This window comes from Lepidochelys kempii, chromosome 16 (assembly GCF_965140265.1).
Source record: "Lepidochelys kempii isolate rLepKem1 chromosome 16, rLepKem1.hap2, whole genome shotgun sequence".
NCBI classification, from domain to species: Eukaryota; Metazoa; Chordata; order Testudines; family Cheloniidae; genus Lepidochelys; species Lepidochelys kempii.
This window is the reverse complement of record NC_133271.1, coordinates 13,435,779-13,460,666: the sequence shown is the minus strand read 5'-3', so window position 1 is coordinate 13,460,666 and position 24,888 is coordinate 13,435,779. Positions and strand designations below refer to the sequence as shown.

The window sequence follows — 24,888 nt, the reverse complement described above, 5'->3', positions numbered from 1 at the left end:
GCTTCAGTCTCCAAGGCTGCTTAACATTGACTCTGACTTGTTTGTTGCCTTTAAGGTTGGGCAGCAGCATTACCTTGACAAGGAAAGGAGGACTTGTGGCACCTTAGAGACTAACCAATTTATTTGAGCATAAGCTTTCGTGAGCTACAGCTGTAGCTCACGAAAGCTTATGCTCAAATAAATTGGTTAGTCTCTAAGGTGCCACAAGTCCTCCTTTTCTTTTTGCGAATACAGACTAACAAGGCTGTTACTCTGAAACTTGACAAGGAAGTGTTTTAGAGCTCTGTAATCCCTGCTGGTCCATCCTCATTACTTCCCTTCTCTTTCTTCAGGAGGGCAACTTTACAGTGGTAATTAGGGTGGGATTGGCGAGACTTTTTTAATAATTAAGTGGTGTCATGCAAGGAGCAGGAAGGAAGGAGGATGGGGAGACCATCAGTGTGTAGGGGCCAGTGAGGTCTTCCTGGGAATGGAGAACCCACTAGCTCTCTTGAGCCATCCAATGCAGCCTGGAGAACAGAGCTCTGGCTCCCTGAGTCCACCTAATTAAGAAGTTGCACAACTGGAATCTGTAGGAGGATCACAGAGCGGGTAAGTGATGTGTCACAGCATAACTGAACCAAAATAGTGTAGCCTGGATATTGTATTAAGGGGAGCACTTGACACTCCTTAGCAATACAACATCCAGGCTTGAGCGCCAGAGGTGTCAGCCACCTGCAGCTTCCATGGCCTTCAGCTGGAGTCATGGATACTTCTGAAAATCAAGCCATTTATTTCCGCTAGTCCTTCTGAGATGCAGTAGAAAGGAGGGCAGTGTGAGGAAACCCGTAGGAAATTGTCCACTAGTTGCTGTAATCCAACATGGTGTTTTTCTGCAAAGAAATTATTCTAGGTTTCTCCAGCTTTGGAGGCCAGCTGCTTCCCGTACAGTGAATGGGTAGGGAAGATGTTTGCTGTGGCAGAGATAAGACCTGGGCTGCTGGTTCAAATCCTTCCCAGGTCATAGTTACTCTAGTACTTTGCATCTATGACTGCTGTTTGGCATGTGCTGAAAAAGGCTCGGATTAGTTGTCTCCAAACACACCTCTGGCTTGGTGACTAGTGAGAGCGACAATGACTTAATTTTTTCCGCAAGGGCTTAAATCCAGCCCACCTCAACCAGAATTTAAAAGCATTCCCCTTCTGGCAGGTATTTGCTGTTTCCAATGGACAGGTGGTCCCCACACAAGTCTCACCACAGTTGACATGAACAGTATGTCTCCACTGAAGTCAGAAGTGTGACTGTAAACCAAGAACCTCCTAGTGCCGATGGGCAAGTGGTGGGGAGGGACTACAGGGATCTCTGGAGTCTGACATGTACATTCTGGCTGACCAAAGAATGTCCCATGGGATCTCAAATGAAAGCTGGTGCCACACTGGCCATCAATATCATTGTGATACGTAAGCACAGATCTTGTTTTTGTGTAAGGAGTTGTTATGTGCACCTTCTGAAAATACAGTAGAACCTCAGAGTTACGAACGCCTTGGGACATTGGTCTTTCAAAAGCTCACAACTGAACATTGACTTAATACAGCTCTGAAACTTTTTTACTCTGCAGAAGAAAAATGCTAACCCTAACCCACCACCCTTCCCCCATTCTCCCTGTCCCACCCAGCCCCTCCTTTCTCTGCCCCATCATGGGCATTCACTGCTGTAACAGGAAATAGGATGGTGACCATGTAGGGCTCCCAGCACACACGGAAGGGGAAGACAACTGGCAGTAGGACCCAGGAGGGGGTGTCCAGCTGCAGAGGCAGCGAGCCCCCTCCATCACCTGGCAGGAGATGTGGCTCCATCCCACCCGCTCCCTCCGTTCCCTGCCCAGGCCTGGCTTGTGGGGAGAGGGGGCGAGCAAGCTGGAAACGTGCCGGGGAGGGATGTGCAGTGTGGGAAGGACAGGCCAAGAAGAGCGAGCCCTGGGCAGCTCGGTGCTTGCAGAAATCGGGGGTGGGGGCAGTGGCACGTGACCCTGTGTGTGTCTGCCCCCCCATTCCATGTCTCTGTTTGAGGGGGCAATGCCCCTGTGCCTTCCCCCCAAACTATGCCCATGTGTGCGGTTGACTGGTCAGTCTATAACTCTGGTGTTCGTATCTCCAGGGTTCTACTATATGTTGTTAAAGTCTGAATCAAGGTACCGTCTGGCATCTTTGCTGGTGACAAGTCCCATCAGACAAGAGGTGTTTATCCATCTCTCTATTTACATATAAGTGGAGTATTGTGCCATTCACAGTGGGCTTCCTGTCATCAGTCTGAACTGAAGGCAAAGAAAGGATTGTGAGAACTTCAGAAAGAAATTAACAAACAGGAAGGGAAAAACGGCAGGGGAGGGAACCTTGTCTTGTGGTGCACTTCAAAGGTTTGCTTGACTCTGCTGGGGGGTAAGAAGACACCTGGGCAGCCTGCATTGAGGGAGTTGAAAGGATAGCGATTTTGCTTCATGAAAACAGGGTCTCAGCCAGGTTTGGCTGAGAACACTGGAATGAACTTGGGGTGAGAAGAAAAGCTTCTTAAGACAAAAGAATAATGCCTTAGTTAAAGGTTTCAGAGTAGCAGCCGTGTTAGTCTGTATTTGCAAAAAGAAAAGGAGGACTTGTGGCACCTTAGACTAACAAATTTATCTGAGCATAAGCTTTCGTGAGCTACAGCTCACTTCATCGGATGCATTCAGTGGAAAATACTTCACGTTTGAAGTGAGCTGTAGCTCACGAAAGCTTATGCTCAGATAAATTTGTTAGCCTTTAAGGTGCCTCAAGTCCTCCTTGTCTTAGTTAAAGTTCAGTCTCTAGAAAGCATATGGTGATTTTGTTTGGTATGTAACTGTTTGTTTCCAATATTCTTACTCACCGTCACTTGAATCTCTGTTTGTTGATGATAAACGTATTCTTGTTTTACCTGAGTGCTGGGGTGATGAGTTGAGTCTTACAAGCTGGCGTATACTCCTCCCTTGGGAACAGCAGGCCTGGAAATTCTGAGTGTGCTCAATGGCTGGGCGCTGCCGGGAATACACGGGGAGTGTCACGGTTCCTCCCCCACTCTGAACTCTAGGGTACAGATGTGGGGACCTGCATGAAAAACCTCCTAAGCTTATCTTTACCAGCTTAGGTCAAAACTTCCCCAAGGTACAAAATATTACCCCTGTTATCCTTGGACTGGCCGCTACCACCACCAAACTAATACTGGTTACTGGGGAAGAGCTGTTTGGACGTGTCCTTCCCCCCAAAATACTTCCCAAAACCTTGCACCCCACTTCCTGGACAAGGTTTGGTAAAAAGCCTCACCAATTTGCCTAGGTGACTACAGACCCAGACCCTTGGATCTTAAGAACAATGAACAATCCTCCCAACACTTGCACCCCCCCTTTCCTGGGAAATGTTGGATAAAAAGCCTCACCAATTTGCATAGGTGACCACAGACCCAAACCCTTGGATCTGAGAACAATGAAAAAGCATTCAGTGTTTAACAAGAAGACTTTTAATAAAAAATAGAAGTAAATAGAAATAAAGAAATCCCCCCTGTAAAATCAGGATGGTAGATATCTTACAGGGTAATTAGATTCAAAAACATAGAGAACCCCTCTAGGCAAAACCTTAAGTTACAAAAAAGATACACAGACAGAAATAGTTATTCTATTCAGCACAATTCTTTTCTCAGCCATTTAAAGAAATCATAATCTAACACATACCTAGCTAGATTACTTACTAAAAGTTCTAAGACTCCATTCCTGTTCTGTCCCCGGCCAAGACGACTACAGACAGACCCAGACCCTTTGTTTCTCTCCCTCCTCCCAGCTTTTGAAAGTATCTTGTCTCCTCATTGGTCATTTTGGTCAGGTGCCAGCGAGGTTACCTTTAGCTTCTTAACCCTTTACAGGTGAGAGGAGCTTTCCCCTGGCCAGGAGGGATTTCAAAGGGGTTTACCCTTCCCTTTATATTTATGACAGGGAGTTAGGTTGTGCCTGTCACTATCTGTACAGAGAGAGGAAGGCCTGCCCAGGCAGCTTGTGCTGCCAGGGCCTGGTGGTTTCAGGCAGCTGAGGTATGCAGGTATGCACACGATTGCTTTGCACTAAGGGCAGGTGGTGGTGAGGTGCCCCCAGGGAGCATGTGTAGACATAACCGAGCGAGCTGGATCTCAATAGCCGGGAAGCTGTGGCATTGCAGGCTAGTTGCTTGAATACACAGCTGGGGTCCTGGGCCGGGTTGTTCAGCCCAGCCCGCAGTCTGAGCTGCCCTGGCTTCACTGCTGCTGCTAACGACCAAGCTAGCTCAGGCCTGTCTACGCGTGCTGCAGTCGCCCCTCTGGCTGTCGTATAGATGTACCTGAAGTTGCATGGTGATTGAAAGTCTCTGCAAAGAGTCTAGGGACTGACGGGTCCATGGAGATGCAAGAGGTGTCCCTGCAAAGCCAGGATTCATGCACGTTGCTGGGCAACGTGGGTGGAGATTGCATTGTGGCCATAGCCTGTTGCCATTACCCCAGCTGAGGATCTAGCTGTGTCAAATATGCTAGTTCTCCTACTCCCCCTTGAAATCGGTTGTCCTGCTGGGCATGAACTGACTCCAACACCGCTCGTGGGAGAGCATGTGAGGGGCTTCCAAGAAAGAGGTGTCTAGTGAGCTTTGCGGCTGAGGCGGCTGGGTGCTGGGATGCTTTAGTGGCGCGCTGGCTTCTGTATTTGACATCCTCAAGTGGGGGTGGAGCCGTATTGCAGGCAGAGCTGTACTCTGCTGCATCTGCCCTGTGCACCAACGCCCAGCAGTCTCGAGGGCTGTGAAGCAGACCCCTCTGTGGGTGCTAAAAATCATTAAATCCAAAGGGAGAAAGCAGGACCAACTGGAATCCTTTAGTCTGTTTCTTCAGTGCGTTTCGGACTCTCTAATTCAGTGCTAGGAAAAAACCTCACTGTTTTTATTGCGAGCCCTAAAGGCTCCTGTTTAATTGTCTGATTTAAAGCCTGCAATAACCCCTTCCAAAAGGGAGGTGAGGAGACTGCCAGAATGCTAAACCCTGACACTGCTCCCTTGGCTTGAAGATCTCTCTGAGCCCCCGCTATGGCAGCACCGCTCTCTGCTTTCCCTGCCCCAAGCCGCTCCCTTCTGCAGCTGCCTCGAGAAATACCTACTCGTGCCAGGCCTCCGGTTCTAGGTTGGCCATCTGACTCCAGCGACGGGGGCCTGGAGAGAGCAGATCTGGCATCGGTCATGATATGTAGTTTCTCAAGAGACCACCAGACTCCTTGCCCAAAGAGGAGGCTGTTGGTGAGTGTAAGCCTGTGTGAATAGCTCTAGTCCTCCCGCCTGTCACAGGGACGAGGGAAATGGAGAAGCTTCGAAAGGAGAGTGGGTCAGGCTGAGGAGAACGGAGCGTCCTTGTTATGCCTGTGGGGCGGCCTGCTCCCTGTGGCCTGGGGCTCGAGGAAGAGATCTGTAAAGGAACGCAGGGCAGTGAAAGCCAAGGGGTGGGGGGAGCCCGGCTTCCTTCTGTGTTGGAGCTGGGAGAGGGATGCTTATGCAGCAAATGGCCACCCGGTGCTTCAGTTGAAACAGTGCAGCTGCTATTCTGGCTACAGCTTCTCTCCTGCTGCCCCTGTCTTGGGGACAGAAGTTGGGATACTGAGGGGTGTGGACGGGTCAGATACGTTGCGGCTCCTCCCTCCTGCCCCGTGACAGTGGATGCCCATTTCTCTCCATCCTGAACGCCAGGCGGATTTGCAGTCCCCAAGTGTCTAGGCAGGTGTCACGCACTGATTGACAGGCAGGGACAACTAAATACCTTGGTAACTAGCCTGTCTTGTATTCCACCTCCTGCCTGCCCTCCCTTTCCCCTGATGGGAGCTGGCTGGGGAAGGGCATTCTGGGCGGTGTTATGTATGCACACCGGCTGCCGTGCTGGGGACAGTAACCTTCTGAGGTCTGCATTTCCATTCCATCATCCGATTGCTAAATGCAAGAGACAGCTCCCGTTCAATAATTCATAACCCTGTGGAGCTTCTGTCATATGGGGGGGGGAGGAGGAGGGTGAGAACCCTCTGGTTTGCCCTTCCTCCAGGCAGAGGAGGAAGAAGACAAGTAATGGAGATTGTTCTGTCCCTGGAGCACTGCAATTTGGCTGGGAGGCAAGAAATTATTTGTACAAATCCCTCCTCAAAACCAGAGTGAGATGCCCTGAAAGGGAACAGGGACACGGTGCAGATAGACGTCTTTGAGGGAGTAAGCCTTCAATGCTGGGCCCTTGGTGGAATGGCATTGCATCTGTGCCATGGGAACAGAGTGCTGCCCAGAATGGACTCTATCTTGCTTTCCCTGGAGACCACGGACAGTAAAGTCGCCTGCATCGGCCTTCTGGGAAGTTTGAGGTTAGGGTAGGCTGGAGTTGATCCTACTGCTTATAACCAATCAGACCCTTCTCCCCTCCCCAGCTCCTTGTGTAGCTGGCCTCCTGGTAGAAATGTCTCCCGTGGGAAAGGGAGGAGTGATCTTGTATTTGCATCCTGGTAACAAGCTGTTTGGGAAGCAGCAGTGTCTAGTGGCTTAAAGGCAGAGAGCTGGGGTTCCTGGACTGTCTTCCAGCTGCCACCAACTTGCCGAGGGTTGAGGGTGGGAACAGACAATTACGGGTATTCTGCACTGGTAAATTGCTTTCCATTGGAAGGTCTCAGAGCTCTTGAATCTGAGAACTGTTTTCCCTGTCATACAGATGAGGCAAATGGGCAGGTCCCTTCATCTCTCTGTGCCTCAGTCACAGAGCCAGGAATGGAACACAGGGTAAAATTTTTAAATGGGGCCCAAGTGACTTGGTAGCCAAAGTCCCATTTTCAAAAGTGACATTGAAAATCAATGGGCCTTTGACTACTAAGCCATTTTTAAAAGTGCCCTGAAAATCCTCCCCCAGGTCTCTCTAATTGTAGGCAAGTGCTCTCACCCCGAGAGCATCCCACTGTCTTTGGATGTGGGGAAGATTCTAAACCCGCTCTGTGCATCTGGTTTACTCTTTATAAAACAATGCAAATACTCAACTTTGCAGAGACTTTTTGAAATCCGAGTGCCTTCCAAGTGCAAAGTGTTTGCTGATTGTTTAAAAGTCACTGGAGTAGCTTGTATTCGTAATTTTAAACAATAGGATAGTGGGTTTAATTTGCTCCAGAATCATAAATGCGATCTTCATTGTGCTTTATGAAAACAATAAAGCTAAACACTAATAACCACAGATTTCCCTTGCTCTATGTGTGTGCATCCTTGGGGAGTGGGGCCTCAAGACTTGACTTGTTCTGCATTAAAACTCTCTTAGAAGCGTTCAATTTGGTCGCTGGTGGAGAGCTAGATTATGAATTTGCTTTGGTTCCGAAGGGAATTTTCTCTGCCTTGAGAGTGCTTGAGGTGAGCAAAAAGATGCCTCTGGAAAAGGAATCCATGTTGGTAGCAGAAGAGCTCAGCATTTCAGTACAAAATCAGGTTTCATTTAAATTACAAACTTCTATTTATATACAAGTAGGGGGGGGGTTTTGGTTATTTTTTTGCAATGAGTAATACTTTTATATAGCAGATTCATAGGTTTCAAAGCACTTTACAAAGGAGGATGCTCTTTCTCAGGTGGGCAAACTGAGGCACTTCATCAAAGGATAGTGGACATGATGTGATGATACAGACATTTTTACAGAACAATGAGTTTTTCAGCAGATCGTGAACTTTCATATGACACCATGCAAGGCATGAATTGTATGAAATATCACAACCACATACCAGTGAGGAATATGGGGGGTTAAAGGATGCTGGTTTGAGGTATTGTGAATCACTGCACCTACCTGCATGTTTAGGTTCCTAAATACCTTTGAAAACTGGCCCAAAGTGACCTGCCCAAGGTGACAAAGGATGTCAGTGGCAGAGCCAGATGTCCAGACTCCCAGTCCTGTGCCTGATCCACTAGACCAAACAGCTGTTAATGTATTTTACTATCTAAGCACATGCATTGAGGAGTTTGTGTAAGTGATTTAATATTTTAATACATTAAGGACGTGATCTTGCAAATGCCTGCTCACATGAGTTGTCTTGCTTGCGAGAGTAATTGCATTGAAGCCAGTGAGACTATCTGAATGAGTAGGGGCTGCTCCCGTGAGTCAGAATCGCCCTACCGGTGCTAGCTTTAATTTAGTTAAAATAACAGTGGAGGTGTGGCAGCATAGACCCTGGCGTGGGCTAGGGATGGGAGCTTCTGGGCAGGTTTGTGTAGTCTGCCCCAAGCACCTGCTGCTGCATTGTCACGGCTATTTTAGCCATGCCAGCCAGATTAGAGCTAGCGCAGGTATGCCTCCCTCAGCTGCAATCACACCTCCGATTGCAGCGGAGACCTACCAGCTGTGTTTGTAAGATCCAGGGTCTTACGCTCTTCATGTAGCAGAGGGATCTGCTCGCAGGGGGCCATTATACTTCAATATCATTGAAGGTCCCAGACATCCACTTGGGAGTAAAGGTTTGCACTTCTCAGAGTCAGGCCCTTAATTCCTAAATTAATTGGGCCTCCCTTGGGAGAAAAGGCTGTGGACAAATGCAGGCAGCTGCTGCTGTCCCTATAAAGCAGTGGCTCTCAAACTTTTTTTTACTGGTGACCCCTTTTACATAGCAAGCCTCTGAGTGCGACCCCCCCCTTATAAATTAAAAACACTTTTTAATATATTTAACACCATTATAAATGCTGGAGGCAAAGCGGGGTTTGGGGTGGAGGTTCACAGCTCACCAACCCCCATGTAATAACCTTGCGACCCCCTGAGGGGTCCCGACCCCTAGTTTGAGAACCCCTGCTATAAAGGGAAAGAGCGTAACTTGGTGGTGCACTGACAACTCTCATCTACATGTGGCTGGGATCTGGTATTTGGATTTGTTAGCACAGAGCGTCTTTTCTGGGTTGTTTTTTTTTTTTTTTTCAAAGGTTTCAGGCTGAAGTGGCTCAAGGTCCAGCCTTGAATGTCTGCACAGTCCTGCTAAAAACGCCATGCTCTCTCTAGCCAGAATGCCAGCGATCGTGTGATACATACCTGGAACTGGTAGCAAACCTTTCCCCTTAATTAGTGGGATTGTGCCTTTACCCGCAAGTGTGAGCGGTGTCCACATAAGCCAGTCTCCCACCCACAAATGGAGAGCAGAACAAGGCAAGCCACAAGGGGGGAGATTTCAAAAAGTATGTTGGGAGTGCTCGTGAAATTCTAGCTGGCTGGTTTGGTGCCTGAATGGGAGTGGCGCTCTCCTGAAAAAATCTTAGTGCTTGGGCAGAGAGAGGGAAGTTTCCGTGAGAATGGTTAGTATTGAAGTCCCCTGTTGTTGGCTTACCCTGAAATTGCAATTCTGGCCTCAAAGCACAATCAGCTGGCAGAGAAGTTCCAGGAGTTAATAGAAAGTCAGCAGCAACATGGAAGTGTAGCTCAGGAATTGTCTCTGTTTAAGCCACAGTGGCTCTCCGGCTTCAGAGCGCGCTGGGGATCTTTGGCTGCCTAAAAGGAGCTCCCCTCAGAACAGCAGTGAAAAATGTGTTTAAACTTATCGGAGCTTGTAGCCTCGTTTTATCCCAGGATCCTGAGGTGGTATTACCCGGATGGTACGTCTGGGAAAGATGCAAAGTGAATAGATGGGGAGTGGAACTGCCGGGGAATTGATGCAGGGAGCTATCACACATTTGGGGAGAGTTTTTTTGTCCTTCCTGCTCCCCCCCCCCCCCGGGTCCACCCCCTTAAGCTGTGCAATTCTGTTTGTACCTTAACTCCTGCCGGGCAAGCCCATCTTCTAGGGACCGTGCAGACGTTAGAGTGCAGAAGTCGTCCCCTGTGGCTGTTGATCCTGCCCTGGGCTCCTGCCAATGCAAGGACTCCTCTGAAAGGGGCTGGAGCAGAGGAGCAGGAGCGAGAAGGTTAATGGGAGCCCCTGATGCATGGCGCTGCTAAACCAGCAGCTTGGATTCTTCTGCTGATTGAAAGTTCCAGGTGGCAGGAGGGATCGGTGTCTGTTCTGGGCATGTTGGCACAGGGATACAGTCACCTGACCTTTGAATCCGGGAGAGAGGAGATTTCCAAACATGTCAGTGCAGTCCCATCAGAAGCTGGGCTCTAAATCATTACCTTCCAGCCTGCATGCAGAGTCGTCCAGGGAACCTATTTAATTAGGGGATACATATGGAAATCAAGAATTATTTGCAGAAGCTGTTCTCCTCCTTACTTCCTTTAATGAGGAGATTGTAGGGATTAATTTCTCTGCCCCCATGATCCTGGAGTGTAGATGGAGGCAGGAATGCTGAGCGTATCTCCTCCCTATACATATATTTAGCTCATCATGGGCAGCTTCTCTCCATCTCTGGTCCAGACCCTAAATACCTGGTTAGCAACCGCAGCTACAGAATTATCTTGTTAATACACAACATACTCCCCCTTGGATCTATGGCTCAGGGAATGAAAGGGGGTGGGATGCCTCCACAGTTGATGCGTGCTTTGGCCTTTCACCTGCAAAGATCCTGGGTAGTTGTAAAATGGGTCAGGTTAGAAAGAGCTGTTGGGTCTTGTCTTAGTTCTGCAGGGAAACTGTCCCCCTTGACTTAGTCTTGCTCAGGAAAGGCCAAGGGCTTGATGAGAAGGGTTGGGAGGTTAGGGATTCTGCAAATCCCGATTGGGATGGTATTGGCAGAGTTCTCCTGGGAACTTGGCTCTGTGCTTGCCAGGCGCTATGCCCAGCATGCCAGCCCGGGTTACCAACCACCCTGCTCAGTGCTTCCAGGGCACCAACAGACATTGGAAACCTTGTGCTGCCTTGGGGGAAAAAAAATAAGCCATACTAGCTTCTTTCCCTGTCTCACTTTAGGGGGCCAGTTTTTCTCTGTAATAAAAGCCAGTCCCCTTTCTCCCCCCACACAAAACTAAAGGAAGGCCTGGCGAAACCTTTTTGTCCGGTCAGTCCTCCTTTCCATGGCGTGGCTGCGTTCTTTGCTCCAGTATGCCATGGATGGCCTCATGGATGGCCCCATGGGTGTGGGAGCAGTGCTGTCGGAAGTGGGATTATAAAGGACTAGCTACTCCCATGGCAGCCCAGCTGTATTTCCCGAGGATCCGGGCTTGCATTCTTATTTCACACGGCGGGCTTGTCTGTGGCAAGTCAGAACATTTTGCAAAGAGTGGGTATGTTTCCCCCTCCTTATGCATGTTGCTCTTTCCCCAGCAGTTGCCAGGCAGGTGTTTTTTTTAAAACCTCCTGGTTGAAACTGTTCCCTTGAGCCTCTGGAGCAGCTGGGCTGCTGAACAGAGCCGAGCTTTAATCGCCAGAGATGCAGCAGCCATTGATCTGCTGGTCCAGAGGCTCCATGTACAGAAGGTGGCATGAGAAGCTGGCTGTTGGCACGAAGTGGAGTGTTGGGTACTATGTAACAGTGGCAGGGAAAGTGCCCCCCCCATCTCCAGGTCTAGACTTGGCCAGCCCACAAGAAGAGGGTCCCATCTCCTCCAAGGTCTGGTGAGCAAGGGAGTTGGCCATGTGATTTCCGTGGGCATTGGTTTCTTCTTCATTGCCTGCTCTGTAGAATGGGACATGCTCCAGGTAGTCTAGAGGTCACTGACTTGTTTTGTGGCCTTTAGCAAATTACATGGCCTCAATTTACCCACCTGTAAAATGGGGATAAATATCTACCCCTCAAGGGGTTGTTGAGGTTTAATGTTCACAAATGTCTTTGATATCCTCAGAGAAAAGATACTGTCGAGTTGCCAAGGCCTGTTATCTGGGGCTGATTGACAAGAGCTGTGCAGCCTCCATCCGTAGAAGGGGTGTTCCACTCCAAGGGATGCTGAAGCTGCATGACTTCCTTAGAGCTTTGCTTGGCAGTTTGTCAATCAGGAGGTGGTGCTGGAGGCTTTTAAATAGGTATTTTTGTACTCTGCGGCTCCTTCACTGGGATTGTGGCTCAGGTGAAATAATGATCTCATGCAATCGCTATAATCTTTTCCCAGGTGTCTCTTCAGAGAACTTCAGAGCAAGTATATGGGACAGATCCCTTGATGTTTATATTGATGGAGAAGGGAGGCGTGACTGGTCTCCATCTCTTCTCGAGATGGTCTCTGTGAGTGACATGGATGTCTGTAATGGGGGAATCGGGAATCCGGAGGGAAATGGAAGTTTGAGTCCTTAGGAAAAAGCATTGCCATGTGCAAACGCCTCACCCTGAGCTGACTCTTTCTTCTCACACCATGTAATGCTGCGCACAGGTTTGAAGAGCCACGGGGAGCTGAGCAGAGTGAGGGGCCTGGGCACGTTTGCCAGTGGTCTTGGCTGGCAGAGCTTTCAGAGTAACGGAGTGTAATGGTGAGGATCTTGCTGTTGGAGGAGCTCAGGAAGTCACAGAGCAAGGCCACTGTGACTGTGGGTGTTGTACAAGGATGCTCAGGGTGACTTCCAGGCCGCTATATGCGAGGACTCTGATACGATGCACTAGGTTCCTAATGTCCTGAAACGTCTGATTTCTGTTGTGCCTGTTGGTCACTCGCACGATGCATTGGCTTGTGTCAGTCACTGACCTGCAAGGGCTTACCAGAATTGCAGAGTGGCTTTACGCTGGGCACCATTGCTCTTAAACGCTAACAGAGCGATCCGGGCTGTATGGGGTAAGTCTGGCTGTCGTACTGGGGTTGGGAGGAAGGGGGAGCAGGTGCCAAAGAGCATCTCTTGTGGCAGGGGTGTTCTGGGTCTGTGTTCACATTGCTGCGTCCTCCTAGAATCCTTCTGACATCTAGCCTGAAGTAAGGCCAGGGATGCAGCATGGGATGGAGAAATGGTTTTAGTTGACGAGTTGATACCCTGTATAGGTAACACCAGCCAGCTCCTCCCATTCCCAGCCCTGCCCAAGCTTCCACCCGTGCTTGTATCCAAGCTAGATGTCTCCTGCTATTAAAGCACAGCAACCGGTAACTCCAGGAAATCCGTTTCCTTCTCCTGTTTTGGGAAGAAGGCCCTATGGGGACTCTGCATCACCTGGGCGTACGGGACCTTGTGGGGTCAGGAGAGAGGCATTTAGTGATTGTGGGAAATTAACGAACATCTGCTCTAGTGAATGCTAAACCCAGCTCTGCCACTGCATCCCAGCCCGGGTCTGCAGTGCACCCCCCCAGTCGAATCCAGGGCCCCGAAGCACTGCAGCTCCCCTAGAGAAGCCACGTAAACGAACTTCACGTGCGACCAGCAGAGCCACCTGCCATTCCAGTCTCCAGGTCTCTTCCTGGAGCAGAGACAGAGTGGTTTTCATAAGGGTTGTTCTGAACACTTGGCCGGGCAGCCTCCCTGCTCACGGCTGTGCTCTGTTGTGCGCACGTCCTTGGTCAATCGGAGTCTCTGCTGACAAATAAAAATGGAATTGAATGGAATGGAATTGAAAGTCAAAAGGGCTCTGTAATAATTTTAGGCTGCCTGAGGCACCGTGCTGAAGCCCTGGCATTATAAATAAGGGTAATGTACTAGAGACTGAATTACAATCAAAGCAGCCATAAGAACATGGAATGTGCGCCACGCTTATTTAAAGGATATAGAGTCAGATTATGATCTGTAGACAGCGCACTGCTGGCAAATCAATAACCACTCACTCAAATAGGGGCCAGGAGGACTTTGATTAGAAACGGGGAAGGGATGTGGGGACATTGGGTGGGAGTCCAGCCTACGGGGAGTAAGATCTGCATTGGGACGCCCCATCCCACCCGTTACCTCTGACGACTCAGAGGCAGGGGGGGGAGGGGTTTGCACACTTAAGAATCGGTCTCTTCCTCCTCTTTGTTGCCTCTCTCATCTCCAGAATCTCAGCCCTGATTTCTAACTTACATCCAAGCTTACACTTACTTTAATTAAATTTAGTCTTTTTTTTTTTTTTAAAGCACGATGCCAAATGTGGGTTTATGAACTAGTCCTGGGTAGGGGGGGAATATCCAGATTGTTGGCTCTGGTTCTGAGCCCACTCACCCCAGAGTAAATCAGGAGTCACTCCATGCAAGTCGGCAGGCTTATTCTGGTATAAACTCAGTTGAAGGGACGTCTTGCGGGCTTCCACTGAGAGGATGGTGCTCAGCTGGAGGGGCTGGGATTTAATTAGGAGCTGGTGATAGAGTCTGCAGAGTCACTGTTGTGCTAATGGAAATGTCTGCAGAGCAATCCCTGTTTGTTAGTTAGAAGCTCTTGGAATAGCTGGTTCAGCTGCTGTTCTCCCCTAACTAGACCACTTGACAGCTTGGCAAGGAGGATGGCTCTTCTCGCAGAGATCCTTCTACGCTGCCTTGAAGAGCTTGCTACAGCCACCATCCGTGCAAAGAGGAGCTGTTCCAGCTCCCAGCCAGAATACATAGTCTGCCTTGGAGAAACCAAAGGCTGAATGAACGTAGCAATAGGAATAAACACTGGGCCAAATGCTGCCTTCAGCCACGTGCAGCCCACTCCCACTGAACCCAGTGCCTGAGGGGAGAACCTGAGCAAATGTGTGTAAATCTCCAAGGTCTCACGCTAGGAGGTCTCTAGGGGTGTGGTAGCACAAGGAGGTGCACGCACTGGTCCTGCATCTCTTTGAGAGCTCAGGCTCACGCCTTCTGCAAGCGAAAACAAGCTGGGTGCTTCGTGGTTCCTCCTCCAAATGGCCAAAAGCACCAGCTAGTTCAGCCTCCTTGGTGACTCCTGCTCAGAAGAGACCAAATGCAACACAATCCTTGGCATTTCCAAAATGCTGGGGGTGGCGAGGCAAAGGATTCATGGTAAATTCTTTGCTGTGAGGGTTGGAGAGCTTGTTCTTGCAGCCGCTGAGTTTCCTCTGATACTTTGGCAATCCTATGAACTGCTTTGTGGGCTGGGTGTGTGGGTGGATTAGCCCTGTGGCCCAGCAGAGATCTTATGAGGGTGGTAGGACAGTGCTGGGTGTATCTGAAGGACATAAACATCAAGGAGGGGAAGGAAGTGTTCGAGGTGGTTCAAGGGTATATCTGCGTCGGGTGATGGTTAAAGATCAGTATTCGGTGCTGACGTTAGACCTATATCAGCTACCTTTGATTGTGACTTGGTATTGGCTTGTCTGGCTTGGAGGGTTTCTGTTCCCTTTGCTGGCAGAGCCCAGCGTTAGGTGAATTGCTCTGCTCTGCGGGGGAGAGAGATTCTCAGGGCACTGCAGTGTTAGGTGCTGTTGGCTCTTACTTGCCGTTCCAGAGGCTTAATGAGGACGTGTGGGTGGGAATGCCGGCACTGTGCTGGGGACACCCAGCTTTGTCTCCCATTAAGGAAGCTTGGAGAATGGCTGAGCGCGTCTCCTTGTCAGAATGCGAGCAATGCTCAACCCAGATAAGGTGGAGGTGATTATGGAGAGTTGGGAGAAGCAGCCAGTGGATTTGGCAGGGCTTGTATTGGGTCCACTGATTGAGGGTGTGCAGCCAGCATTTGCTGCCCAGTTTTGCAACTTAGCTACCCCTACTTCCCCTCACAGAATCTGAGATACTTTTAAAAGTAACAGCAGCAGTGCTAGGGTGGCTTTTTCCATCTCTGGGAGGTTTGAGTCCTTTCCCTTTCTAGTCGTCCGCACTTCTAGTCTGGACTTCAGCAACGTGCTGTACTTGGGGCTACAACCTAAATCCACTCAGAAGCTGAAGCTTAATGCACAAGGCAGCTCCCTGTGTAAGCAGGGTGCCTAACCAGCACTCCAAGGGGTGTACCAGCTGAACAGGAAGAGTCCCCTGTGGCCTAGGACATCACCCCATGCAATAGTTGGTGTGAAAGAGAGACCTGCCTTGATTCTGGAACTCCCTCCCTTCCCAAATAGTCAGTCATAGTGCAAAGTCTATCTCAGTGGGCCCTTGGGGAAGGCTGGGGTGAGGGGCTTCTTTAGGGATCTGAAGAGGGAGCAAAGTGTCTTTGTTGCATGGCTGCCTTTGTGTTTGGGATCTGCCAACAGGGATCTGTTGCTTTTGTTGTTAGTGGTTTGAGTGGTAAATGGTTATCAGGATGCCTAGAGGCTCGGGAGATGTCTCTAAAGATGTTAAATGTAGATACATAAATAGGGGAGATAATTAAGAGTAATGGGATAAAATGCTACCTTCACCATCTTCCTCCTTTCCTAACCTTCTGAGTTTCTCTTCCCTCTCTGTTGCCTTTTCACAGTTGTGCACCTGTGCGTACATTTCCCTGTGAAGTGTGTTTGTGGGGACAGGGCAATTTGTAGAAAGACGCCCGAGAAAACAAAGCGGAGTTGAAAGTGGGAAATAAAGGAAGGCGCAAGCTGATGAGCGGGATAAAAAAATTCCTCCAAGTTAGGCCTGTCTGTGGAATACGTCTCCCAGGGGATGTGGGGGAAACCCCGTTGCTTGAGTCATTTTGAAACTAATCTGAACGCAGCACTAAAACTCAATTCCGTAGGGAGCAATCCTGTGCTGCCAAGGGCGGGCGGAGATTTCTGTCTGGGAGATGCTGCATAATTTTGGATTATATCTTAAATGGTAGATAGCACGGAAGCACTTACAGAATAACGTTTAAATGGGGGTTACATTTGTGGGTACCTCAGTGCAGAAGAAACCTAGGGCATATAATGGGAGGCTTATTGCAGGGCAGAACAGAGCTGCGGGTGAGAAGATTCCAAAGCAGTTGACAGCGCTAGGTCTGGCTCTAGCCGGCATGAGATCAGTTCACAAGCATGGTCGTTATAAAAAATATATATACTCCCAGATCCGTACTCAGTTTCTTCTGGTCTCTTTCAATGGTGGTAACAATTCAGTCTCCTTGTGAGCTGAGTGAAATCTTTGTTGGGAGGGTGCCAGGCCAGGTGTTGGAAAAAGGGGCATAGAGGACATGATCTGTGTGCTGGAAATTCCCTGGAGCCTTTTTTCCCCTAGGGATTTGGTCCTTTGCGCAGACAAGCCTGGTGGATTCCAGCAACCTGGAAAAAGTAGAGAGCGGGAAGAAGGAAAGCAAAGCACAAGGAACGCTTGGTTATCATGGGAAGATGCTCCAGAGATGAGCTGCCTTGGACAGATTGGCTTATTTTAATAATGACCTTCAGGAGTTAAATGAAAATACAATAAGCAGGGCAGATGAGAAAGAACAAGCCAATTAAATACAAAACATGCTTTGTAAAACTCCATGACAGATAAGGCAGGGCTGCAACCTCCAGAGTAACTGATGAATGCTAAATCACTCCACAAGGACTGGGGAGGAGGTATGTGTGGTGGGGTGGGGGAATGGGTTTAGGCTATTGACTATTTCAAGACTTGCAGCCCACTTTGGAAACCGGAGAAAGGTGAAACGGCTGTGGTTGCTTTGCTTCCCTTTCAGTAAAACAAAGGGGGCGGGAGCAGGAGGGGGTTGAGCCGGCCTGGAGCTGGAAGGCATGCAGTAACAATTCTCCAACTTTAATATCTGCTGTTTCATTTTATATTCATCATGTCAGCATAATCTGCTTTTATGGGAATCGTCTTGGTTCTCGACCAAATGCATTTAGGCCCTTTTTCTTTTAAGTTTGATAGTAATGTGACTTGAAGACTTCAATGAAATGTTTATATATAAGGATTGTAGAAACAGCAAAAGAAAAAATGGAATTACAAAGTTGGAAGGGATCTTACTTCTCGGTCTCGCCTTGGACCTTTTTCACGAACAGGTGACCTAGTGGCTGGCTCAAGCCCAGTTCCTGGGTTCTGCTATAAGAGACTGTTTACCTGTTCCCAGTAGTGGGGATGTGACAGCTATTGCTTGGTTTCTTTGGGATACTACACAAACCAAAGTTTTTGTGGGGCAGGGAAAGGCTCTGCCACTCTGCAAGGGCATAGAGCTTATGGCCAGATGGGACCTTTAGCTCACCCTAACCAGACCTTCTGCTGGGGCAATGGACACCATCTTGGATGCAGGAGAAGGAGCATCTCATCGTGCCTATGGCAATTAATAAAACAAACCCCTCGTACGTTGCTGTTAATGTACCTGTGCTTGATAGGACGGGGTGAGACTCGCTTCCTGCCCCAAAGAGCTTGCAGCATAAGGTTGAGGCGGCGAACTGAAAACGAGTCACAGGGCGAGAGTTTGGGTAAGGGTGGGTGTGGGGGGGGGGGGCAGGAGGGATGCGTGGAAGAAGGGGATTTTGAAGTGGGTGCTACAAGGAGAAGAGAGAGTGTTGGGTGGGCGAGAACAGCCAGGCATAGGTGGGAGCATTCTGAGATACGGTGCAGAGAATGGGAGGAGGCAAAAGGAACAGCGAAATTAGGCATTCTGGAGATGAGGCAGACATGTTGGTGGGGGAGGATTTGTGAAGGCCCAGGCCTCTAGGTGAAGATGCTGAATGGGCTGAGGTGAGAGATGGGAATGCCTGAAGGAAGTGGAGGTGGGGGAAGATGCCAGTGTAGAAGCAGAGAAGGTACCTTCAGCAGCAGCCTTCCGGCCACACTGGAGGTTGGAGAGGCAGTGGGGTCAGACAGCGCCTTGCTAATCAAGGTGAGAGCTGGTCAAGGAGCGCAGCAGAAGGGATAGTGAGAATGGGGTTGAGGGTGGTGACAGACCTTAAGGAGAGTCTGGCGGAGGGGGGAAGACGGAAGTCAGAAGTGATGAGATTGGGAGAGGCGTATACGAGCGGGGTTGTCGGTGGCGAAAAGGGGCAGGGAGAGGGATTAGCAGCAGACAGGAGTTCATTGAAGTCTGTGCAGCTGTGAGCCCAGGAGTACACACACAGTAGGGGGAGTCACTACCAAAATGCAGATGGGATCCTCCTGTATTGACAATGGGGGCGGGGGGGATACGAGGCTCGCTCCCAGCTGCAGGGTAGACGTACCCATAGGCTAGTGTGTTCTGAGGTTTATTAATCTGTGGTAAGTGGCACCCAAATTTTGTACCCAGCCCTTATCAGAAATTGCCTAGACACAGGATTTCCAGTAAAACTGTGGAATGAAGCGTAAGCTGAAGTTTCCAGACTAGCCGCCTTTGGGAGGAGGCTTTGATTAATATGGCACGTTTTCCTTTCCCAGGAGTCTAGCTTAGTGAGGTCTTGTATTTCAACTAACTTCAAAACTTCCCCAAAACGTTCTGCTCTGACTAAGAGGCACCACATGCAGGCATTCAGGCAGGGAGAAGGAAGTTCCTGGAAAGGAGTAGGGATTGGGGGGGATGTTGACTCTGGAGTGTTTCCAGCCTGGGAGGCAAGGCCTGAGAACCACAAAGAAGCATCAGCACAGATTCTCCATCTCAGGGCTGGTCTACACTGGAAACTTACATTGACATCGCTACGTCTTTCAGGGGTGTGACAAATCCGCACCCTGAGAGACGTAGTTAAGCCAATCTAACCCGTGGTGTAGACAGTGTTGACCGAATAATTCATCTGTTGCCCTAGCTACCGCCTTTCAGGGAGCTGCATAAACTAGAGCAATGGGAGAGCCCCTCCCGTCACCCTAGTGAGTGTCTACACACTCTACGTTGCAGGGGCCCTGTTCTAGCTATAGTGGTTTAAGTGTAGACACGGCCATAGTCCTAGGAATAAAAATGATTGGCTGAACCTCCTTTCCGAAACTTGGCAGGGACTTTTCCCTTTGGCTGCAGTGCCTCCGAGTGGCAGCAGATCGGCTCAGTGCTGATGGAAGTCCCATCTTTCAAATGACATTTAAACTGGTCCCCATCTCCTTGTGTTCATTGAAAGGGCTCGTAGCGCTTTCCCCAAACTGCAGTTGGGCTGTGTCCGGGACAAGCCCTCCTGCTCTTGTGAGATCACGTTCTGCCTCCCCAACCTCTCCCTCCTTTGACACGGCGCTGGCTTCATACCTTAGTGTCCTATAGGAGGCGCAATGCTAGGTTCCTCCCAGAGGGAGCTATGTTTCGCTTATGGGAGAGGTAAACTCTGTGCGAGGTGCTGTACGAATGTGGGATTTTAATTTTATGAGACTCCTTTTAAGTTTTATCTAACCCTAGAGTGTCCTTGAATGTGACCTCTGGGGTTCAGTTTTGTTTTGCAGGGAGCCAAATGCAAGGGCCACCTTTGCTGGTGTGTGCTGCTCCTGGAAACGGCTTTATTTATTTGCTGGGATGGGGACTGGGTTATTTGCAGAAAACCTGCTTTGGCGGCGGCGGAGTGACAGTGAATTCGTGCATCTCTGAGGTGCAAGCCTACTGTTTTGTATTCCAGGCTTGGGCAGGAGTTTATTCTCAACAGAGTGGGCAAACTAGCGGTCGCTGTGCTTGCAAGGTCAAGATATCTAGCTGTCCTCCCATTAGATTCAGGTGGTGATGCCATTGTCTCTGATATGTCGATAGAATAATTAGTGAGGAGGCGAGCAAGGGAGTGTGTAATATTGGCCTAACCTTGTCCCTGCAGACTGCAGCCAGGGATCCATCCTGCTGTGGGACAGTAGAAACCTGATCGACAGGTAAACCCAGCCCTGTGGAAAGGTTTGGATTTCTTGATGAGGCTTTCTCTTTGAGCGCGTGATTGTTCTCTTTGTCTAAAACAATGACCGTAGGAGTCCTGTGTTTTCTGATGCAAAACGTGTGTTGCTTTCAGGGCTGGAAAAATCCATTTGCCCCTGAAGAGCGGGGGGCTTTCTTTGCCGAGTGAAGGGGCCTGAATGGAACCACTGACTTCTGCAGAAACGGGTCGAAGGCTAGACGCTACTAGGTGGCTACTAGGAGAGCCTTACACCTGCGATGTTTTCCTGAGTCTGCAGACTGACAGCTGCTAATCAGCCCCTTGACTGGAGGCTCCAGTGTGAAACTGACCAGGCCGGTGTCTTTCACCACGGCTGCTCCCAACCTTATTGGCAGCTGTGAGGCTGCTCAGGGTCTTGTTTAGTTTCAGGCTGCTGCTGTCCCTGGGTTGTGCCAGAGGCTCCCTCTCTTTGGCATCTGCTTTCGGCTAGAAGGGGTCTGAATTTTCCAAGCCTCTGATTATTTATGGTCCCCGAAGTGCGCAAAGTGCTTTGCAAAACCTGGTATGATACAATCCCAGCCCCAGGCTGTTTACGGTGTAAATTTGAGTATCCGGGGCATGAGAGCAGGAGTTCATGTCAGCAGAGGAAGGCTAACAAAGGAGCCATTCTAGGTGTGTCCCTCTCGTGCAGCAGCTTGCTTTCCCACCGGCACTGCCTCCTGCTGGTGTCTCCTTGTGCTTTTCCACCGTGCTGAGGAAATGGCTGTGACTGGTTTTCTATGCCAAACATAACTGCCGTGCCAGTGAGCTAGTCCTGGAGAAAGGCGTATTTCAGGGGTGGACAAACTGCAGCTTGCGAGCCGCCGCATGTGGCTCTTTTACAGTTAAAGTGCGGCTCGCAGAGTCGTCCCACCTCTCCCATTCTCTGCCTACCAGTCTGGTAGGCAAGCTTGGGGCTTCTTGCCTGTGGCAGGATGGTGGTGCTGAATCCCCTAGCTGCACCACCCAGCTGCAGGGCAGAAACCCTGAGCCCTGGCAGGTGCGCCCAGCTCACAAACTTCTGGAAATTTGCTGAAGGCAGCTCAGAGGGTCAGTAAGTTTGGCCACCCTGGTGTTTTTCTTATAACTGTCTGCTGATCTCTGCTCTCTGGCTTCTTCCTCCAATTTGAACTAATGGCAAAACCCCTGTTGAGATAACACCTCAGATCCCTAGGAGCTACATGTTGTTCTTGAGCATCTGTACAGCTGGAGGATAGTCAAGGGACCTTGTATTTCAGGGATGAGGTCCTCTGCCTTTCATTGCATAAGAAACGTACGTGTGTGTACACCATTCCTCTCTCTCCTAGCTTGCAAAAAAGAATGACCAGGTTTACATAACAGCCCTATCACAAGGGCTGAACAGTGTTTAAAAACAGATTACAATAAATATCTTGCGTTTCTGTTGCACATCTCATCCAAAGATCTCAAAGCACTTTCTAGCCAGTAATTAATTAGGCCTCACAACTACCCCAGCCTCTGAAGCAAGGGCAGTATTCTCATTCTGTATATGGGGGAAATGAGGAACAGGCATGGAGTGATGTGCCCCAGGTCACCCAGCAGATCGGATGCAGTTTTGGGGATCGATCCCAGTTGTCCTGGCTCCTAGTCCCTTGCTCAAAGCACTAGGGTGAGAGGAGCAAGTCTCTCTCTCAGGTGGTCTGTCTGTTGTGCAGTGACGTGGGACGTGTGTTTGAACGCAACTCTCTCGTGAGTGCGGAAACTGAACCCCAGTTGTTTCTGTTACTGCAGAGATGTCTGGGACTGTGGCGGATATTTCCTTGGTGCACTGGAAGCAGCAGTGGCTGGAGAACGGCACCCTGTATTTCCACGTCTCCATGAGCAGTGCTGAGCAGCTGTCCCGGGCCACCCCGCCCACCCTTCAAGAGCCTTCTGAGATTGTGGAGGAGCAGATGCACATTCTTCACATTTCTGTCATGGTGAGTGAATCTTTCTTCCCTTCCCTGCCCAATCTGGTGGGCCAAGAGGAGCAGCTGGGAGGGACTGGTGGCTGGACGGAAGTGAGACGGGGGCGCTAAAAGGGTGATAGGCTGGTTTGCCTCAGTCCAGCTTCCGGTGTGCAAACGTCTATATCCCCAACCAACATAGCGGTCCCTGGTTACTGGGGTTTGGCAGAGCAAGACAAATGACTGAATGGGCCTGGAAAATGAGTTATTCCTGTTTCTAAAGGTAATTCTTTCCAGGGCAGGGGTGTTGCATATGGAAGCCTCCCTTGCCTCTGTGTGCTGCATATGGGAACACTTCTCACCAGTGTTAAGTTCTGACGCGAGACAAGTTGGTGAGGGCAAGTGAATGTCTTAATGCTTTTTTTTTTATAAGCTGACGCCTACCCATTACATGGGTGTCAGCAGTGGACGGATCCTGTGTCATTTTGTCATTCAAAACCAATCTGATACTTGCAGGGTTCTGCAAAAGCAGTTTCCGTCTTCCCAAGCGTTTGGATCAGTCTGTCTTCGGTACTGAGGCCTCTGTTACCATAGGATCTGGGTCCTTATTCGTAGAGCACCCTGTGAGACAGGGGAAGTGCTATTCTCCCCATTTTACCAATGGGGATCTGAGGCACAGAGAGACTCAGTGACTTAGTTGCCCAAGGAAAGTCTGTGGCAGAGCTTAGCATTGAACCTGGGTTTCCCAAATCCCAGGCTAAAGCCCTAACCACTGAGCAATCCTTACTCTCTTAGCTGTTATGGTTATGTTTGTGTTGCTTCTTCATTGCTGAGTGGTCTTGCTGGGGGGTTGAAATCACAGACTTCTGAGAAAGTGCCCTCCAACTGCATTGGATGGCGGAGAATGCACGGAAAGGGCAGTTGTAGGAAGGTATCTCCAGTCCACGCCTGTTTAGTGTATGTGTTCATAGCTTTGAATTCGTGCATTGGTTCAGAACTTGTGCTTGCTAGATTTTTCTGGGCTACTTGGATCCTTGTTTTCCACTTGAGCAGGGACTTGCTCCACTTTTTTAAAAGATCAAACCTACATAAGCAAGTTCACTAAATGCATTACAAAAGTGGGTTGCGGATTTAGCTGGGACATCAAGTATATGTATCTATAAAAAGATACATTGCCTTGACACTTCCATATAAAGAGAGAGTGAATTGGCTGGGACTATAGAGAGGAGAGGAAAGAGGGCATGATAGAAGCATACATAACGAATGGGATGGAGAAGGTAAATTGGATGCTCTTATTCATAAGCAAGGGGACAGTCAATGGAACTGAAAGACGACAAACCTAAAAACATGAAAAGGAAATCCTGTTCTTTCATAATACGTAATTAACCTGTGAACCTCATTGCCACAGTACATCACTGAGGCCAAGAGCTTAGCTGAATGCAGAAAAGGATTAGACATTTATGTGGCTAATGAGAACATTCACAGTTAATGTTAGATGGGATCAATTTTTTAAAAGCAATATAAACTCTCATGTTTCAGGGCATAAGCCAACTACTAAGTGGTCAAGGTTAGGAAGACACTTTTCCGAGGTGTAAATTGATGCCATAATTGCACCTTTCTCTCCTAAGCAGAGTTGGAGGGAGGATGTGGTCCTGGAGGGACCGTTGGTCTGATTTGGTGTGGTGGCTCATATGCGTGTTCCCATGTGGAATAGCCTGTAGGAATCTCGCAGAACTGAGTGAAACCCCAGTGCTGGGTTTCATTACAAACTTGAAACTTTGCCCAGTCTGGTTGAAAGATTCATTAACTTTTCAAGTGAATCCGGGCCAAGTTTTGAGTGAATGGGAGCAGATATATGGCTTTTGCCTCAAAACCATGCAAAATTTACAGCTTACGCAAAACCAGGTGAAACGCTTTGTTTTCAGAAGAGATTTTTCATCTGGGGGTGTGTTTTGCTCAAATAGCTGTAGGGCTGGTCTACACTCAAAAAATTAAATTGAGCCAGCTACATTGCTCATGGGTGTGTAAAATAAATAAATAAAATTAAAAAAAAACCCCGAGAAGTTGGCTTAACAACGCCAAAGTTCCATTTTTACAGCGCTAGGTGGATGGAAGAATTCTGCTGACTTAGCTCTTGCCTCTAAGCAAGGTGGATTCACTACATCAACGGGAGACCCTCTCCCCCCCGCCCCCTCCCCCGCTGCTGTAATAAATATCTGCACCGACGTACTGCCGCAGCAGAGCTGTCGCGTTTTAAGTGTAGACGCAGCCTTCGCTATGCCCTGCCTTATCCCTGACCCCCCCCTAAACCTACGTCCCAGGGCAGCCTGACGTACGTGTTGTACCGCTTCTGCTACTCCCATAGGAGTCCCATAACTATCTCATACTCTCCCTGCAGTGTCATCGACCACCTACTGTGCCAGACCCCAGCGCCTGGGCTCACTCAGTACCTAACCTCTTGCCGTCCCCATAGATATTCCATCTTGCCGTTCTAGTTCAGACCACACCATTTTCTTCTTGCCCTCCTTGGTAGGGCCCTACTAA

General features: G+C 49.3%; 1 protein-coding gene across 2 annotated transcripts in view; it reads left to right on the top strand.

The window, feature by feature from the left end:
* ASTN2 (astrotactin 2) overlaps positions 1 to 24,888 on the top strand; it is a 602,974-nt gene that overhangs the window by 58,347 nt on the left and 519,739 nt on the right. Inside the window, exon 2 of one of the 2 annotated variants that reach the window (XM_073314892.1) lies at positions 22,190 to 22,377. In XM_073314892.1, coding sequence (XP_073170993.1) covers positions 22,190 to 22,377 — 188 coding nt within the window. Of the gene's footprint in view, positions 1 to 22,189; positions 22,378 to 24,888 lie in introns of those variants that run through there. The other variant, XM_073314893.1, reaches the window with a different exon arrangement.